Raw genomic sequence first — 19,816 nt, 5'->3', positions numbered from 1 at the left:
GCCTCGCTCTCTCTCTAACTCTCTCTCTCTCTCTCTCTCCCTGTTTCTCTCTGCCTCTCTCTCTCTCTAACTCTCTCTCTCTCTCTCTCTCTCCCTGTTTCTCTCTGCCTCTCTCTAACTCTCTCGCTCTCTCTCTCCCTGCCTCTCTCTGCCTCTCTCTCTCTCTAACTCTCTCGCTCTCTCTCTCTCTCCCTGTTTCTCTCTGCCTCTCTAACTCTCTCGCTCTCTCTCGCTCCCTGTTTCTCTCTGCCTCTCTCTCTCTCTAACTCTCTCTCTCCCTGTTTCTCTCTGCCTCTCTAACTCTCTCGCTCTCTCTCTCTCCCTGTTTCTCTCTGCCTCTCTCTCTCTCTAACTCTCTCTCTCTCTCTCCCTGTTTCTCTCTGCCTCTAACTCTCTCGCTCTCTTTCGCTCCCTGTTTCTCTCTGCCTCTCTCTCTCTCTAACTCTCTCGCTCTCTCTCTCTCCCTGTTTCTCTCTGCCTCTCTCTCTCTCTAACTCTCTCGCTCTCTCTCTCTCCCTGTTTCTCTCTGCCTCTCTCTCTCTCTATCTCTCTCTCTCTCTGTGAATCTCTGTTCTCAGGTTGGACACTGACGGCATTGACCTGCTGCTTTCATTTCTAAAAGTGAGTTCCACTATAGTTGATTAGGGACGGATACCAACAACAATCATCTGAAGCGTTGCACCACTGTTCCAACATTCGTATCTGAAAAACAGCAACATGCTGTTGTTACATTGGGACAAAGTACTTGTACGAAACTGATAGAATTGTAAGGGGAAACTTAGTGAACATGGGGTCTATCCTAACTTCACCCGAAGGCAGATGTGTACAGCACATGATTTAATTCATATTACTTACTATTTAGCTTCCTGTAGGCAGGAGTTGATTTGCAGAGTGGTGATGTTTGTCTGTCACAAGTTCTCCGATAGAGGGGCACACACACACACACACACACTCACACACACACACACACACACACACACACACACACACACACACACACACACACACACACACACACACACACACACACACACACACACACACACACACACACACACACACTGTAATGTTTCTCCGTCGTTGCTTTTCCAGTACGAGTCCAAGAAGCGGATGTCTGCAGACGAGTCAATGAGACAGCCCTACTTCAGGAGCCTGGGGACGCAAGCATACACACTGCCAGAGAGTGAGTGATGAGATGGAAGCAGGGCTGGAGACTTGGCAGGCTCTGCTTACTGTTCTAGTGATATTAGTCTGCAGTCTGCACACTCAAGTAGTCAGCTGCAACTGTGTAACAAAGCCCTGAGTGTTCTAAATATGGAAATCTAATTGTTCTGGCTATGGTAATGCTGTAATGCGGGGTGTGGGTTCCTTATCTTTTTTCCTTTTCTCTCTTTTTGTGTGTGTGTGTGTGTGCGTGACAGGCATATCCCTATTTACGCTGAAGGAGGTCCAATTGCAGAGAGATCCTGGCTATAGGAACTATCCCGAGTCAGGTGAGTGGAGTCCACCAGGGATCAATATTAATACTTATTATGTTTCCATTTTTCAAAAAAACAAAAAACAATTAAAAATATTTCAATACACATTAATACCCTAAAAAGGGTGTTTATTTATTATCACCTAATAGTCTTCATTAACCTAGTGGTTAATGATAAAACCAGTCCCTTAAAATTATTAATTTGTGCTTTGCTTTTGTTTTATCTCTCAGGCAACGGCAAGAACAGAAGGCAGAGCCTGCTCTTCTAGGTTCCTGTTCAACAGCTAACTGTATAGTCATACAGACAGAGATAGTTCAGTCCCAGAGATGGGTGTCTACTAGGGCCAGGGGGGTAGGATACCCCTCCTCCCTCTGTGTGGCCCCCCCTCCACCTGCCAGGGTCCCCTATCTACAGTACAGTTTGGCCCCTGGGGTTCTGGCCCAGTGAAACTGGCCCAATATAAGAGACGTTTATACATTTATATTTATTGGGGAAGAGAGAATTTGCTGCTAAAAATCCAACTACTGTCTAGAAGATTCTAACTTGCTCAGTCACTTTAAAAAAATAAAAAAACATGCAATGTGTATAGATTTTTCATTATTTTGAAGTGGTGTTTTATTCTTTTTTGTGGTTTTGTCATCATTCATCTCTATTATTTCCACCTCAAAACTCCTCTGTGTGTGTGTGAGTGTAAGACAGACAGACGGACCCCGACCGACATCTTCGCTGTTGCAGTCGGACGTTTTTGGATTTTCTCTCACCTGTTGACGTGCACCGGGGATGTATTCAAACGTCATCCATATTTCTGGACCTTTCATTTCACAAGATACTGTTGGAGCCAGTTCAGCCCTGACCATATCCACCTGCTGTCAACCTGAGATACTGTACCTCCATTTTGATAGAAGATATGGGAAAAGTGACTGGCTTTGGTGAAAACAGGTTCACATAGTTGTTAGAACTGGAGCTTCCACTGTACTGCATTATTTAAATTTCAGTAAATATATCAATATGCCCTGACAATCTAATACCCTGCACAACGTGACTACAGTGTTCCCGTGGGCGACCTGGAACGCATGATGACAACTCTTCTCTCTTACTGCACCAAACTTCCTGTGTCTGTCATGAAGGGTATGTGAGCGGAGCTGAAATCCCACTGCACTGTCCAGCCACTTGTCATCCATCCATCCATTCATTCCCGAACCCTCCTTCAACCATCTGTAAAATGGTTCCTTATTTTGAATTGCGTTCATCATATGCTCTGTATGGGAAAAGAAGCACACATACAGTCACTGAACTTCTCGGATGCTTCCGAAATAGCATCCTACTCCTTATATAGTGCACTTCGTTTGACCGGAGCCTATGGGCTTCTAGTCAAAGGTAGTAGAGTATAGGGTGCTATTTCGGATGGACCCTTCCAATTATATTCAGGGTGCTCTTAGTACTAGTCCACGGGCCCATATTTATGAAGCCTCTCAGAGTAGGAGTGCTGATCTAGGATCAGTTATACCGTTTATGATCGTAATGAATAAGACTCTGGGTACTCGGCTCTGCGCGCTCCAGCGGCTCGGAGAAGAGACTGTGAGTAACATTTTATGGACAGGGAGGACCTGATCCTAGATCAGCACTCTTACTCGGAGACGCTTTATGAATACAGGCCCAGTTTTCCTAGTGAATACAGTACTGAGTTTGCGTACGGTCTACTTAACAGTGTTACCTATGATACTATTCCGTTTAGGTTTATTTGTGGATCATTGTTATTGTTGGTGTGGCATATTGTTGGGATGCCCTCCTTATATTTGAGCTTGATTTTTTTTTTTTAATCGGAGAAAATACAATTAAACTGAAGATGAAAAACACGTCTCCTTCTGATGTGTTACTTCTGCTCCATCTGTTCCTCTAGTTAGCCTCTATCCCAGACAGACACATACAGTGGGGCAAAAAAAGTATTGAGTCAGCCACCAATTGTGCAAGTTCTCCCACTTAAAAAGATGAGAGGCCTGTAATTTTCACCATAGGTACACTTCAACTATGACAGAAAAAAAAACAGAAAATCACATTGTAGGATTTTTTATGAATTTATTTGCAAATTATGGTGGAAAATAAGTATTTGGTCACCTACAAATAAGCAAGATTTCTGGCTCTCAGAGACCTGTAACTTCTTCTTTAAGAGGCTCCTCTGTCCTCCACTCGTTACCTGTATTAATGGCACCTGTTTGAACTTGTTATCAGTATAAAAGACACCTGTCCACAACCTCAAACAGTCACACTCCAAACTCCACTATGGCCAAGACCAACGAGCTGTCAAAGGACACCAGAAACAAAATTGTAGACCTGCACCAGGCTGGGAAGACTGAATCTGCAATAGGTAAGCAGCTTGGTTTGAAGAAATCAACTGTGGGAGCAATTATTAGGAAATGGAAGACATACAAGACCACTGATAATCTCCCCCGATCTGGGGCTCCACGCAAGATCTCACCCCGTGGGGTCAAAATGATCACAAGAACGGTGAGCAAAAATCCCAGAACGACACGGGGGGACCTAGTGAATGACCTGCAGAGAGCTGGGACCAAAGTAACAAAGCCTACCATCAGTAACACACTACGCCGCCAGGGCGTTGCATCCAAAGAACACCATACCTACTGTGAAGCATGGGGTTGGAAACATCATGCTTTGGGGCTGTTTTTATGCAAAGGGACCAGGACGACTGATCCGTGTTAAAGGAAAGAATGAATGGGGCCATGTATCGTGAGATTTTGAGTGAAAACCTCCTTCCATCAGAAAACCTTGTGAAGACTTACAGAAAACGTTTGACCTCTGTCATTGCCAACAAAGGGTATTGAGATAAACTTTTGTTATTGACCAAATACTTATTTTACACCATAATTTGCAAATAAATTCATTAAAAATCCTACAATGTGATTTTCTGGATTCTTTTCTCATTTTCTCTGTCATAGTTGACGTGTACCTATGATGAAAATTACAGGCCTCTGATATTTTTAAGTGGGAGAACTTGCACAATTGGTGGCTGACAATACTTTTTTGCCCCCACTGTACATACACACCACATACACACATACATGCATACATACTGTACATCGTATAATATGAAGACCAGAAGGCAGAGTTGCAGCATTCAATGCTTCAGGTTTATTCAAAACAACAAGACTTTTCACCAATATAAAATGATACAGAATATATACTGCATAACAAAAAAAACATTACAAAGTGTTTTGCATTGATTTGGAATCTCCTCTTTATAGAACTTTATTTTTTATTTTTATTTTTTTAAGAAGGAAAAATCGAACATTTTGAAAAGGCACAGCCGGTACTATTTGAAAAGCACACTGCATATAATACAATTCAATTCAATGGAAACAATGTTTCACATTCTGTTATGAAAATCTTTAAAAAAAGACGACAAGAAATATAATTTTTTACAAGATTAAAACAACCGAGCCCTGGTGCTTGGAGAGGGAAGTTGGTGGCTGACACGTGGATCCTGTCTTTCATGTTGTTAAACATCGCTAAGCTATGCTTAACTAGCCTGGTCCTCGACCTGTTTGTGCTGTGTCTTGCCGTCTTCTTCATTGTCACACCATTTGTCAAAGACGGAACAAACAGACCTAGAGATGGGCTAACCCCAACGACTGTCCACTTGGACAGGGTCCTGCTGGGGAAATGCACTTAATTACAACGCGCCTGAGGTCTCACAGACCTCATGGTGTATGGCTTTAACTGAGTGCTTTCAACAACGCAACTGGAATTTTAACCAACTTAAGTGCAATAAAAAGTGAGGTCAACATGCCATGGAAATGTCGAGTCAATCATGAGTATTTACACCGTCAAATAATTTTGCAGAAACTGAAGGCAAATTATGAAGATGATAATACTACTTATAGAGGTGGGTGATGTGGAGTTTTTGAGACCCCAAATCAAAAGCAAGTTTGCCTGTAAATAAACAGATGACTAAATGAGGATTTTATAGGCCTTGAGAAGAATGCTTGATGAAGATGGTCAAAGTAGAACCAACAGGCTGGTTTGGGTTTTGAGAGTCTGAATCAGGACTTGTGATTGGCAGGGGACAGGAGCAGGGGGGAGGGGGACCCATCCAGGTTTGGCAGAGGGACCGGGAGGTGTCCATTCATTAGACTGGGAAACTGCAGAGAGAGAGAGAGCAGGGGGGGGGGTCAGTATGCTGTACATCCCAACCTTTCTAAAACTAGTGCTTGGCAAACAGAAGTGTGGATGAAGAAAAAAGAGGCGTGTACACTGTATTTAATGCTGCCCTCGAGTGCTTTATCCCTTCCAACAAATTCACCATTTTTTTTCACTTCGCAGAAGCCTTTGCCAGGTCTCTCTGCCAATGCTCCTATCACGAGAGGAACTGTAGTGTTGTCACTGGCCCAGTTTCCCCGCTTTCCTGTTGTTCTATGTGCCTCTTCCTTCCTTCCCTCCCTTCTCACTCCTTTTTGATCGTTTCTACCACAACAGGCTGTATGGAGGGAGAAGTGAGTGCATTGTACATAAAGAGGCCACTTAGGCTTGTGTGCGTGTGTTGATGGGAGCAGAGGGGGCTAGCTAGCAGCCTAGATGCACAAATGAGGAGCAGGCCTACGTCCCAAACGGCACACTTCCCTACATAATGCACTACTTTTGTTCAAAAGTAGCATACTATACAGAGGATAGGGTTCCATTTTGGATGCAGTCCAGGATCCGCCCCCTCAGAAACCTGTCCACACTGTTCAGTCTGCCTCGGCTCCCTTGGGCTCAAACAGGAAGTATTCACAGGATATCCTCTCCCTCTCTGCATTTGCAGGGTCCTGAAACGGGACACCTCCGGAACCGCTGGACTGAGGTATACTGACTTGAGAGACGAGAAAACTTCTCCTAATGTAACAAACCTCGCCAGGTCAGGCTCTGTTATTGCAGTCGAACTCAGTCAGTAACAAAGACCGCTCATGTCGCCTCATTTTGTTGTCTACTTTATACACACACTGTACCCCATAATAGAACATCTGAAAAATGACCTGGACTGTAGAGTAACAGGTAAGTGTACTTAAGATCAAATGGATAAAGAGGGACGTGGAAAACATGTCGTGGTAACATCACCAGGGCAGGTCAAGGGTCTTGAGAAAGGGAGACATGGGGAGTAAAGCCAACATTTATTCTACCTGACACACATTTGCATACATTATGCTGTTGGATGGAGAATGTCAACAGACAGAGGAACAAGTCTTTGGGAGTAAACAAACAAGCTTCGGCGAACAAACGAACAGTCCACTCAGCACTTCTCTATTCTTTCCCCTAATGTCTCCCTCCCTCGCTCCTTCTCTTGCTTACCTGGAACAAGTGATCAATGCCCTTGCAGCCGGGCCGGGCTCCAGAGTGGCTACGGGGACACAGACTGCTCTCTCCCTTCCTTTATCTCTCTCCCCATTTCCCTTCTCTTGCTTACCTGGAACAGAGATCCGTGTCCTTGGAGCCGTGCAGGGCTCAGAGGGGCTATGGGACTAAGACTGCTCCAGAAGTGGATGCCTGATAACAGAGGGCTGTGAGCCAGCAGCAGGCCAGACGGAGTCTAGGGAGGGAGGAGGAAGAGGGGGAGGGGGGTGCAGAGACAGTAAAGAGTATGTGAGATTTGGATCAGTGATAATAACTGCAATGATGACTGTTTGAAATAAAAACCACTTCACTTGAGGTATAATATATTTTGAAAGTATTATTCACTTTTTTACAAGGTGACTCAATGTGAAAACATCCTGAAACTTAAAATGGTCATTTCTCTCAGCTTGGTGTTATTATGAACAGCAAAAACAAATGTCTGTGGTTTCTCCTTTTGATACAGGGGCGAGGTAGTGGGGAGAGGGGTGATGTTGTGGATTAGGGTTTCACTCCTTTAGGCATCACAGCCCTTCCTTGGAACGCTTGTAGAGGCTAGAGAGTACCATATGTTCAAATCAATTCACCTCCAGAGAGAGAAATAAGCCTGTTTTGTTGGGGGAGCAGAGCAGAGGGACCCTGCCTGGTCTGCCTGCCTTTTCCTTCACTATTAATGGAATGATTGGAGCATATGGCATCAATTAGGGCCTCTTCCCCTCTTTCTCTGTCTTTCTCATTTTTTTCTCTCTTTCTCGCTCCCTCTCTCTCTAATGAGGACAGGATTTGTATAAATCTTGGGTTTTTCCTCTGATCTCACTTTGCACCCCAATAAACTGTTGGTGTTGTTCAGCTCTGTTGTTGCTGTATAGCAGGGTTCCCCAACTGGCGGCACGCGGGCCGAATTTGGCCCGTGGGAGTTTTTTATTTTTTATTTGCCCCCCCCCCCCTACAAATTCTTCATTTTTAAATTAAAATAAATAAATAATCATTGTTGGACAAAAACAACTGTAAAGAACACCAGGAAATAATCTCCAAGTGAAATTATTTTAAGAAATGAGTTACCAAGAATTCCCCACATAACAAAGAGACACGCGATTGTATACAAATGTTAGCAAGGTTTAAAATGATTACGTTTTAGTCAAACATTATATCGGTTTGAGCTTCAATTTGCAGTCTACAAATGATTTGTAATTTTTCTGGCCCACCCTCCATCCGCTCATGAGAAAATCATCCCGCGGCTGAATCTAATTGATGATCCCTGCAGTATAGGCTGTATCTCACTGTGTGCTGAAATGTTCTGTTCTGGTGTAATGATGATGCAAATGTGGTCTAGCAGGGATAATGATATCTTTTTAACTAAAAAAAATACATTGTAAAAAAATGTTTCTTGTGATGTGGACTTTCACTGCTGCTTGAGTAGGAAAGCAACTTTTTAAACAGAGAGTACGCTCAATAAAATTGTACTGAAGAGTGGTCCATGATCTTCCATGGCCCATATCATCTATAAGTGTTTCCAGAGCCAGACTGTAACCAGTGGCAGAGCCTTGCTACTTTAGCTGGGCTTTGGGGAGACTTGATGACCTCAGGTCTGGATAAGATCCATGGCTCTTTCTCCTCTGTCTAAAAATCTGTCCTCTCATCGTCTCCTTTCCTTAATCTACATTGATTGGAAAACACTGAAAACAATCATATTGGAATGTCATTATTAGAACAAAAGGTGATCCCTAGAACCTAAGCTGTTGGCTTCGACCTGGTCAGTTTTTTCAGTTATTTTTTGAAAATTGAGAAAATATATAGCCCATCCCCCCCGTGACCAGGCAGGCAACAGAAAATCACTGCAACACTATACGCTTTAGATAAAAGCTTCTGCCAAGTAGCCTATTACATGCTATATAGCAGTAGCATTCACCTGTGCAGTGAAGAAGGCCGGGGTGAGGGACCCGGACGGCAGGGCGGGACTGTTAAGGGCTATGGAGCCAATGTCACTTCCTGTCAGGAGCAGGGAGGGGGCAGGAATCTCTAGGGCTTTGGGCTTCTTTGTTTTGGGTGGGAGTCCATGTTCCCTGTATCCATGACTACTACCACTACCCCTACTACCACCACTGGTCCTCTTCTCCGGAGGCTGCAGAGCCCTCTCTCTCTCTCTGTGCCCAGAGGAGAGATTCAAGGGCTGGGCCCCCTGGTCAGAGTCCTCCCCCTCCTCCTCTTCAGCCTCTGGGCTCCAGCCTCCTCGCCCTGGTCCCGGCTGGGGGCTAGGGCTGGGTGGGGAGGAGGACGGGGAGCGCCGGTGGTGATGGGGGTGGAGGGGGGAGGGTTTAGATGGACTGTGGATGCTGAAGGATTGTGATGAAGGCTTGATGTGGGAGGGTGAGGGTAGAGTTCTCTCTGTGGTACCAGCCCCGAAGCGGATGACTCCGGACCGGGCTTCATCCTGCTGTCTCTCCTGCCTCTCCCTCAAGGCTCTGAGCAGCTCCTCTGGAGGATGATGGAGGGAGCTGACGCTGAAGGAGGAGTAGAGACCAGAGCGGAGGTAGTCGTTACGACACGCAGCCTGCTGAGCCGCAGCAGCCGCCCCCAACGCTGCCCCCACGGCTCTCCTCTGCTGCTGTGCCTCCTCCTCTTCCTCCTCTACGTCTACGTCCTGGACGTCATCCTCATGGAGGGTCACCATGCCGGACGTCAAGCCCATCTCTACTGCCGCAGGGTCCATCTTCAGGATCTCCGGGAACGAGACAAACTTGTAGACAAACTTCTGGCCGATCACTTTCTTGATGATGTTCTGGAACAGAGAGGAGGATGGGATTAGTGTGCAGGTTGAACCTTAAAATCAGCCCCTGATTTACCTAGTATTTTCTTCATACATCCTATTCCTTTGTTAATAATCAAAAGCTCTATTACACATTTATAAGCTGATAACAACATTATACATTTGAACTGCTCTTGTCAATGAATAACAGAACCCTGAATGTTCCGTGTCGATGGGGCCATTTTGATTTCACCACGTTTCTGTCATAGAAATATTCTAGCAAAGCCACCCAAAAGGATTGCAAAATGGCCCTTGCATGTGTTTGAGAGATGCATCACAGTATATGGCCGTGCTGTTGGTAAGGTGACAAGAGGAAGTGGAACTATCTCCCGGTGGGGATCTTTGGTTGAGAAAGAAGAACAACTAAGTGAGATTGTCCCCCATGTGAGAGTGTTTAACACTGGTGTGAATGGGCTCACTCAAGTAATGTTTTGAGAAAGGTCACATCGACCCAAATGTTAAAAATGTAAATCATCAAAAAAAGTGTATAGATACTTGTGTGTGCTTGAGTACACTGTCTGAAAGAAATATGCTACTTAGAACCAAAAAAATAATCTGGATGAAAGAACCTCTCCAAAGAACCTTTTGAGAATCCTTTTTTTTTTTATAAAATAAGAATGTATTGTGACATGATTGTAATCCACCTTGCCATAGTAGACATATGAGCGCTCTTGCTTAGTTTCTCATAGTTCATGTCGGCCTTGTTATGTACAGTTAGTGTAGTGTCTGGGTGGTGTTGTTATGTGTGTGTAGGCGTAATTGCAGCGAGAGTGTGTTGTTTACCTACCTTGTCATAGTAGTATCTCAGTGCTCTGCTCAGCTTGTCGTAGTTCATATTAGTCTTGTTCTTGCGGAGCCCCCACAGCTTGGCCACCTCCTCTGACTTGAGCAGTTTGAACTCCCCGTCAGTGGATGTCCAGCAGATCAGGTGCTTGTGGCTCTGGTCCAGGAGAAGTTGCAGCAGGAACTGCCACAACGTGATGGCGCTGTCCATACCTACAGCAAGGGTTTATAAGGGCTATGGTTAGAAGAACACGCCCGACATGCTCTGTAATGGGACTGCGACAACATCAACATCACGGAAGGGTAGCCTAGTGGTTAGAGCGTTGGACTAGTAACCGGGAGGTTGCAAGTTCAAATCCCTGAGCTGACATGGTACAAATCTGTCGTTCTGCCCCTGAACAAGGCAGTTAACCCACTTAACCCACATTTTTAAATCACCAACATCAACAATTGTTGGCAAGTTCAAGAACTGCCACAACGTGATGGCACTGGTCATACCTAGAGGGACATGAACTATCTGCCAGTGGGGAGCTTTCTCAAACACAACTGACATCATCAACATGGGACCAGGGTTATGGTACTGTTCATGGGCGGCGGTAAGCCGGCTAGCCACTGGAGAGTGACGGCCCACCACTGTAAGGTGTCTATGTATAACATACCATTTTTTGTTGTTTCTATAATGAATCAATAAACATTTACTGTATTGTACACATAAAGTATTACCAAATATTTCTTTACAACTAAAACAAGATGTTGTTTCCAACGGGAACAGTAGGCAGAGCCAAGCACGAGCTGGCGAGATCCTATTGGCGCATCATAACATGCGTCTGTATATTTCCGTTAGGGAACACCTCCTCTGTGAAGTCCGATTGTGCAATAACTCAATGCGCCTTTGCACTCCTTCTAAACAACGCGTTTTTTTGCAAAGGGTAAAGTCTACAAAACTTAATCCATTCTGTTCATAACAGATTTGAGTTTTGGGGAACAGATAACTGTATTGAGATCAAATGTTTCATCGATGAGAACATTTTCAGAATGTCGGCCAACATCCATCTCGTTCCATCTTCTCCCACTGCCGGGGCACTGGGCTTCCTCTGACTACCATATTTGGTCGTGAGTGCAAAAGCCAAGCGGACGCTTCACATTTATACCTCCGGTGCGGTGAAGTATCTCTCTCATTGTTCTATCTGTGGCAGTACATTGTAGTAGCCTGTACTGTGATATGTGTAATGTAAAGAAAAGTCATCGTGTGGAATATAGCAGTACTGATTAGTGTGGAGTGTAAAGTAACAGGCTAGCAGATGAGAGAGAGAGAGAAAGGAAAGGAACAACAGCTCAAACCAGAAGTATGTGCGGTCCAACCTGGCTGAGGCTACAGGAAGTATGACGGGCCCAGAGAGAGAGAAAGAAAGAGAGCGACCAAGGGTGGGTTTGTCGTTCAGTAAAGGAATGTGTATCCCTATGAGCTCCTGTCTGCCTGGTAGAACCGAGACTAGCACACAGACTAGTCTGATCAGAAGTAGTACACGTCATAGGGAATTGGGTGCCATTTTGGATATTACCTGGGAAATTGGTCTCGTCTGTCTCTCTTTCAACACCTGAGACAGGCAAGCTCGATGACCGTTGTTGTGATGAGAAAAGTGAAATGTCAGTGACCCTGATCAATGAATGCCTTTTCAACTAAACACACACATACTGTACACCACACACGTACACATACACACCCAGACACATATACGTACAAACAAACGTACTTACACATGAACATAGTACACACACACTTGCTCACACACACCATGCGTACACACACGTATACACACACGTTCATAGTACATACAGTGCCTTCAGAAAGTATTCACACCCTTTACTTATTCAACATTTTGTGGTGTTACAGCCTAAATTCAAAATTAATTAATTCGATTTTTTTTGTCACCCGTGTACACACAATGCCCCATAATGTCAAAGTGAAAACATGTTTTTATAAATGTTTGAAAATTAATGAAATTTAAATACTTAATATCTCATTTCCGTAAGTATTCACTCCCCTGAGTCAATACTTTGTAGAAGCACCTTTGGCAGTCTTTCTGGGTACATTTCTAAGAGCTTTCCACACCTGGACTGTGCAACATTTGCCCATTATTATTTCCAAAATTCTTCAAGCTCTGTCAAATTGGTTGTTGATGATTGCTAGGCAACCGTTTTCAGGTCTTGCCATATATTTACAAGCAGATTTAAGTCAAATCTGTAACTCGGCCACTCAGGAACCTTCGCTGTCTTCTTGGTAAGCAACTCCAGTGTCGATTTGGCTTCGTGTTTTAGGTTTTTGTCCTGCTGAAAGGAGAATTGATCTCCCAGTGTCTGGTGGAAAGCAGACTGATCCAGGTTTTCCTCTAGGATTTTACCTGTGCTTAGCTCCATTCCGTTTGTTTTTTATCCTGAAAAACTCCCCGGTCCTTAACGATTTCAAGCATACGCATAACATGATGCAGCCACCACTGGGCTTGAAAATATGGAGAGTGGTACTCAGTAATGTGTTGTATTGGATTTGCCCCAAACATAACACTTTGTATTCAGGACAAAAAGTGAATTGCTTTGCCACATGTTTTGCAGTATTACATTACAGGATACATGTTTGAGAATGTTTTTATTCTGTACAAGTTTCCTTCTTTTTTCACTCTGTCAATTAGGTTAGTATTGTGGAGTAACTACAATATTGTTGATCGATCCTCAGTTTTCTTCTATCACTGCCATTAAACTCTGGATCTGTTTTAAAGTCAACATTGGCATCATGGTGAAACTCCTTAGCGGTTTCCTTCCTCTCCGACAACTGTGTTAGGAAGGACGTCTGTATCTTTGTAGTGACTGGGTGTATCAATACACCATTCAAAGTGTAATAAACAACTTCACTATGCTCAAAGGGATATTCAGTGTCTGCTTTTTAATTATTTTATTTTTTTACCCATCTACCAATAGGTGCCCTTCTTTGCAAGGCATTGGAATACCTTGGTTGAATCTGTTTGAAATTCACTGCTTGACTGAGGGACCTTACAGATAATTGTACTTGTGTTGTACAGAGATGAGGCAGTTATTCAAAAATCATGTTAAACACTATTATTTCACACAGAGTCCATACAAATGATGATGTGTCTTGTTAACCACATTTTTACTCCTGAACATATTTAGGTTTGCCATACAAAGGGTTTGAATACTAATTGACTCAAGATAGTTCAGATGTTCATTTTGAATTCATTTGTAAAAATGTAGAAGAACAATATTCCACTTTGACATGATAGGGTATTGTGTGTTGGCCAGTTTCATTCAATTTGAATTCAGGCTGTAACACAACAAAATGTGGAAAAGGTCAAGGGTTTTGAATGCATTTTGAAGGCACTGCACACACACACACACACACACACACACACACACACACACACACACACACACACACACACACACACACACACACACACACACACACACACACACACACACACACACACACACACACACACACACACACACACACACACACAGCCTCACCCCAACCTGGTCTCAAAGCACTTTTGTATTATTCTGTACGTAAATCTGAGACACTCCATTTAGTAAATATGTTACGTTTCGTATGGTTACATAAGACAGATGGTTACTTAAGGCAAAAACTAAAGTATGGTGGTTGGTCGGGGTGGATAGGTGGGCATATGACGTGAATGTCTAGTGAGTTCGAATCTCACCACGGACAACTTTTTCATTTTAGCTAATTAGCAACTTTTGAATTACTTACTAATTTTTAGCTACTTTGCAACTACTTAGCATGTTTCCCCAAACCCTAACAATTTTAGCTAACCCTTCACCTAACCCTAACCTTAACCCTTTTAGCTAACCATTCCCCTAACCGTAACCCTTTAACTTAACGCTTAAACTAAACCCTAACATTAACCCTAACCCATAATCCTAACCCCTAGCCTAGCTAAAGTTACCACCTAGCTACAATTGGTAAAATATCCTACGTTTTGCAAAATCGTAACATATTGTGCATTTTGAAAATTTGCAACATAATACTAATCGTAATTCGTAACATATCATACGAAATGGGTGATGGACTTCCACAAATTAATACATAACATACGAAACAACATATCGTACTAAATGGCATTTCTCAGATTTACATACAGAGTAATATGAAATGCTCTGAGACCAGGTTGAAACCGTCCCCCACACACACTGTCAAAGCTGATTCAACATGTTTCTGGCACAATCGATCCCTAGTGTTTTCTATCTGCCATGTGACACACACAAAACTGTCAAAGTCAGGACTTCCTCCTATTCTACTTTCAAGGGCATATGTATGGTAGGGAGGGGGGGGATCCCGCACTATGAGGCACATTTCCCCAATCCTCTTCCACTTCCGACTCTGCCTGGGTCATGAGATCAAGTCAAACTGAGTGTTCTATGAGTGTTGAGTGTTCTATGTTCTATGTTCAAGGTTATTTGAGTTGTACTTTCCACATCACCTCAGCACTCATTACAACACATCTGACATCTTTGTAATAGGAATCATGCTCTTGCTGGTTAGTCAGAGTTGTTGTGTACTAAATGAATCGTCTTTTATTTCACTTTTGACATTAATGACATGTTCTAAAACGCCCCTGTCGCACCTCCCTTTCTTTCTCTATCACCCTCCTGTCTCTCTCTCTCTCCCCGTCTCTGATGCGACAATTGCGACAGCCAGCCCCTGTCCCTTCACCCTAGCCCCCCCCCCACACACAAAGCTGTGAGTTGTGAAGAATATCCTTTGCCTTTTTTTGCGTGTCGCCTACGATTGAAAAGTCACACTGCTGGTGCACCGCCGTACAAAGCCATCCAGTGTTTGGGGAACGGAAACTCCTAATGTGATTAGGTGCTGTGTGCAGACATTACTTAGCCATGACTAAATCTGCTCTCTTCCTGTTCACATTCACAGTCCGTCGCTGGAATATCCAACCAGACATCGCGAGCAAGCGCCGTCGTCTTTGCATGGCTTCAGAAGGTGAAGCACAAGCTGCTGTATGTTCAGTTGAATCTAGGTAGCGCTGTTGTACCTCATTTTTTAAATGATCTATTTATATGTCTGTCTGTCTGTCTCGTTCTCTTCCTTTAGAATAGGCTACTAAAATATATTTCTCAAGGGAGATAGGATTATACGGAGTAGAAATACGCAGACTCTCCAAGACTGTCTATTTCTTTTTCGGCCTTACTGATTCATTTTCAAGATGTTCACTACCAGACAGATTCAAACCGGAAGCTCTTAGAAATGTGGTGTACTCCATACCAGACAAACCAGAAACTTTTCCTCTGGCATATTGAGTTTACAGTTGAATAAATAGGAATACACAGCAATGTGAATAAGCAGCAACAATTACGTACAAGTTTATGTCCGTCGAACTTTGGTTAGGCTACAAACAAACTATGTCATTCTCCTGCTCACACCAAATATAGACTATCGTCTACAATAACAGACCTAATAACTAATTCAACCACTCACATTCAAATATATGTCCCCTTTTCTCTATCAAAGCCGTCCATAAAAAAAAACATAATAACCTAATAATAAACGCAAATCCCTTGTTTTCACATTACCTGCGATACCTTGTTTGCCTTTCCTTCCCCTCCTTGCAAAACTTTTATGATTCAATTGGTATGATCCCTTGTTTTTCCATGCTGACTGTCGTCTAGCTAAGCTACACAGCTCTGTTGGACTGAAATAAGATCCTGGCTTTTTTTTTTTTGCAGGAAGTTGGAGCAGGCAGACAGAGAGCCGGCCGACTTCCTCTCCCCTACGATTCCCCAGGCGGTTCACCGTCTGTGTAAATACGCTTTACTCCCCTCCTCTCTCTCTCTCTCTCTCTCTCTCTCTCTCCTCTCTCTCTCTCTCTCTCTCTCAATTCAAGGGCTTTATTGGCATGGGAAACTCTCTAGACAACTACAAAGTGAATATATAAAGTGCTAACAGTCATTCTCACAGTTTCAAAACAGTAAAGACATTACAAATGTCTCTCTCTCTCAATGTCAAACAATTCGGACTCTCTCTCTCTCTCTCTTTCTCTCTCTCTCTCTCCATCTAGCTACTCGCCGATGGCCATGGCAATATTGTAACTCTCCAACTACTCTACATTTGATGTGACGTCATGGCTCATTCTAACGCATATGAGTGTGTGAGAGAGAAAGTTATTGAGGCAAAATGGGATAGTCTGTAGTCAATAGATTGTTTAGTTGGGCTTTATTCTTTACTACTGGTACTGATTTAAAAGTAACACGATGTCCGCTGCTCCAGGTTGTGTGCGTAATGGTGCATAATTGTCAGGGCAGATACATTGATTTTGGAACTAGCTTAGACCAGAGTGGGCGCATAGGGCAAATGTCGAGTCATCCTCTGTGACAAACATCGATTTAATATGTGACAGCAAGCCTATTGAAAACCATAGCCAACACTTGAAGAAATCATGGTTAATGGGGTTTGGAGTCAAACAGAACCTGTGTAGATAAATGGAATAGGAATACCGGAAGATAACTCACAAATAAATAGGTGTCAATTAGACACCTACAAAACGAGAAAAATGGCTGCGATGCCTACAATTTCAACAGACCTGTTGATAAAATGACCGTGGTGGGTTTTTTGTTATTACATGCAAGCTTCAGCCATTGGCAGTAGGCTACCACGGAGCTATGGAAAATATACAGCACACCAAAACGTTTCTTTGAATCCAGTCAATTCCACCGCACCATGGAGAAAGGTAAACAATGAGGCGTGATTTGCTGTTGCCTTTTGCTCCCTGAACCTGGTACCTTGGATAGCGACGCTCGGGAATCGGGTAACGGAATCGTTAGTGACGCGCCTCGCTATGCTGTTCACATTCGGGACGAATGGCTGGCGATTCCCTGTCTGGGACCCGACCTACACTATCCAATGGCTGGGGTATGAGGCGCTCAAACGCTACACCAAGAACATGCAGTGCAACGGGGGCATGAAGGCGGTGAAACACATTCGCTTCCTCGCGAGGAGGTGCAAGGCCAGGGGCTGTTGGACGGTGATGACACCATCCATCAAAGATGTCCTCTAATACAATGACTTTATCAAAATTGGTAAATAAACTAAAAACCCTTATCAAATAATTTGTTGTGTATCAATTACGGTAGTTGTGAAAATTACTAAAGAAGGTATAAACATGGGATAGAACAACGACTGTACATATCCCTAGGGGAAACGAAAACATGACCCTGTTCCAGGTGTACTAATAAAATGAATGCGATATAGAAAAGTGTAGGGGATCGAGCCAATTAAGCCAGCCAGCAGGGTGTGTTTCTTTTGAATATTGTCTATGAATGATATTATCTGTTGTGCAGTTCATATTGTTATAATACAATTTATACAATCTATTTGTAGCCATCGAAATGGATGACATGTCTCCAGACTTTGTTCCATACCAGCCTGGAGTTTCACACCTGTATCCTTATTGTGCTTGATCGACTGCTGATGTAAATAGTCATTTTGGGTTGATATTAGATACAGTGCATTCTGGAAAGTATTACAGACCTCTTGACTTTTTATTACAGCTTAATTCTAAAATTGATTTTTTTTTTTAAAGAAAGGACAAAGCGAAAACAGTTTTTTTAGACAGTTTTGCTAATTTATACATATTTAAAACAGAAATACCTTATTTACATACAGTATATAATGAACCTTGCACTTATTTTAACATACTTTAGCATATTCAATACACTGATGGTAAACACCAGATTTGCCACGCCTTTTCCCGCTCCCCCTCCCTGGCGGTCGAGTGCGCCAGGCTGCCTATCATTACGCACACCCGTCCCCATCATTACACGCACCAGCGAATCTTTGGACTCACCTGGACCCCATTACTTTGTTGATTGCCCCTCCTATATCTATCTGTTCCTCGGTTTGATCCCCGTGTCAGCATTAGTGTCGCTATGTTTCCCCTGTCCAGACGCTGTCCTTGTTTGTTTCTTGTCGGTTATTCATTAAATATCCACTCCCTGCACTTGCTTCTCGTCTCCCAGCGTCTGTCCTCACAAGATTAAAGCTATCCTGGGTATAGAATGCAACAAATTCCACTGTCATCAGAGAATTAACCTATATGCAACCATCTTTCTGTCTCTCTGATTGTCTATGGAACCACTAAAGGGTTTGGCATATTAACTCGGACTGTCATTCCTGTCCACAAGCTCAAGTACAGTACTCTCTCCTTTTTCACTGAATATTTTCTGATGATATTGGTGCATTGTTTGCTTACTATGTGGCCATGTGTTGTATTCCCATAAGGAGCTATAGGAAAATCTGGTGCGATCCCACTCTGCAGGTTAGTGACCTAATATATAACATAGCTACAGTACATGTATTGATATCTAACTGGCCCAAGTTTTCCACTAAGAAAGCACATACCTCAAAAACCTGATTTTCAAATCATGCAAATTATGTAGTTTTGTCATTCTTGTATATTCCCTATGCACATAACCATTCTTATATATTCACTTTTATTTTCATTGGTCTGGTCTATACCATGGACAGAACATCAGTGGTTTTAAACTTCCCCATTCCACTCTGGTGTTTATGTGTGGGCAACCCACTTAACCCAGAGAGGACCAGGATGTTGTTGGCTCTGAGGATTAATTTCCTTGCTATAAAGGATACAGTGGAATCTCCCTGGAAACCCTGCATAGAATGATCCAGGCCTTCAATGGTAAACTCCTTAACCCTGACTTTCACCTCAGTCTGACCTCAGGGGTAGCCTACATTTCATTGGTTCCATTGGTTTTATTGGTTCTGTTGGTTCCATTAGTTATTTTGGTTCCATTAATTCCATTGTGTCTATTGGTGCTGTTTGTTTCATTAGTTATTCGGGTTCCATTGGTTCTAATGGTTTCATTAATTATTTTGCTTCCAGTGATTCTATTGGTTCCATTGGTTCTATTAGTTATTTTGGTTCCATTGGTTCAATACATTGGTTCTATTTGGTTTTTTTTGTTTGATTGGCTCTATTGGTTCCATTGGTTCCATTAGTTCCTTTAGTTAGTTTGGTTCCGCTGGTTCCGTTAGTTATTTTGGTTCCATTGCTTCCTTTAAATGGGTCAGAGAAGGATCTTTCTAGATTATGCCATTGAATAAAACAAACTTCGTTGAGTGGGGTCTGTCTCTAACATCTCTGATTGTTTGTCCTCGTAGTGTCCTGCCTGTCCTTCGTCCCTGAGAAGGGGACAGTTGGTGCCAGTGGAGATCTGCCCCCCCCCCCCTCTCTCATTTGACTCTGGGAGAAGGCAAGATATGGTCACCCAAGTGTAGATGAGGCAACGCCACATACGTAAGCCACATCAC

The 19,816-nt window shown here is 43.2% G+C and overlaps 2 protein-coding genes across 4 annotated transcripts in view; one reads left to right on the top strand and one right to left on the bottom strand.

Annotated features, from left to right (window-relative positions):
* The window catches only part of LOC118400909 (cyclin-dependent kinase 17-like), a 51,782-nt gene extending 48,448 nt beyond the window's left edge, over positions 1 to 3,334 (top strand). For all 3 annotated transcript variants that reach the window (XM_052474652.1, XM_052474651.1, XM_052474650.1), the window contains 4 exons: positions 579 to 621; positions 1,093 to 1,183; positions 1,422 to 1,493; positions 1,709 to 3,334. In XM_052474652.1, the coding sequence (XP_052330612.1) occupies positions 579 to 621; positions 1,093 to 1,183; positions 1,422 to 1,493; positions 1,709 to 1,746 (244 nt within the window). In that variant the 3' untranslated portion in view covers positions 1,747 to 3,334. The remainder of the gene's footprint in view (positions 1 to 578; positions 622 to 1,092; positions 1,184 to 1,421; positions 1,494 to 1,708) is intronic.
* Positions 3,335 to 4,602: 1,268 nt separating this feature from the next.
* LOC118400910 (ETS domain-containing protein Elk-3-like) lies at positions 4,603 to 16,305 on the bottom strand. Its single transcript, XM_052474653.1, has 5 exons — positions 16,063 to 16,305; positions 10,451 to 10,659; positions 8,767 to 9,636; positions 6,934 to 7,056; positions 4,603 to 5,635 (listed from the first exon to the last, which is right to left on the bottom strand). Exons 2-5 carry the CDS (start codon positions 10,655 to 10,657, stop codon positions 5,537 to 5,539), a joined length of 1,299 nt encoding a protein of 432 aa, XP_052330613.1. The 5' UTR covers positions 10,658 to 10,659; positions 16,063 to 16,305; the 3' UTR covers positions 4,603 to 5,536.
* Positions 16,306 to 19,816: the final 3,511 nt, after the last annotated feature.

The sequence above is a fragment of the Oncorhynchus keta genome, chromosome 22 (genome assembly GCF_023373465.1).
Source record: "Oncorhynchus keta strain PuntledgeMale-10-30-2019 chromosome 22, Oket_V2, whole genome shotgun sequence".
NCBI lineage: Eukaryota > Metazoa > Chordata > Actinopteri > Salmoniformes > Salmonidae > Oncorhynchus > Oncorhynchus keta.
This window is presented reverse-complemented; position numbering and strand designations above follow the sequence as displayed.

Bases quoted from the DNA above. Each gene is read 5' to 3' on its own strand.
- LOC118400910 (XM_052474653.1), bottom strand. From the start codon at position 10,657: ATGGACAGCGCCATCACGTTGTGGCAGTTCCTGCTGCAACTTCTCCTG. The intron at 7,057-8,766 runs GTGAATGCTACT...CTCCCTCCCTAG, and splicing joins CGGCCTTCTTCACTGCACAG to ACTCCGTCTGGCCTGCTGCT. The intron at 5,636-6,933 runs GTAAGCAAGAGA...CTCTCTCTGCAG, and splicing joins GACACGGATCTCTGTTCCAG to TTTCCCAGTCTAATGAATGG.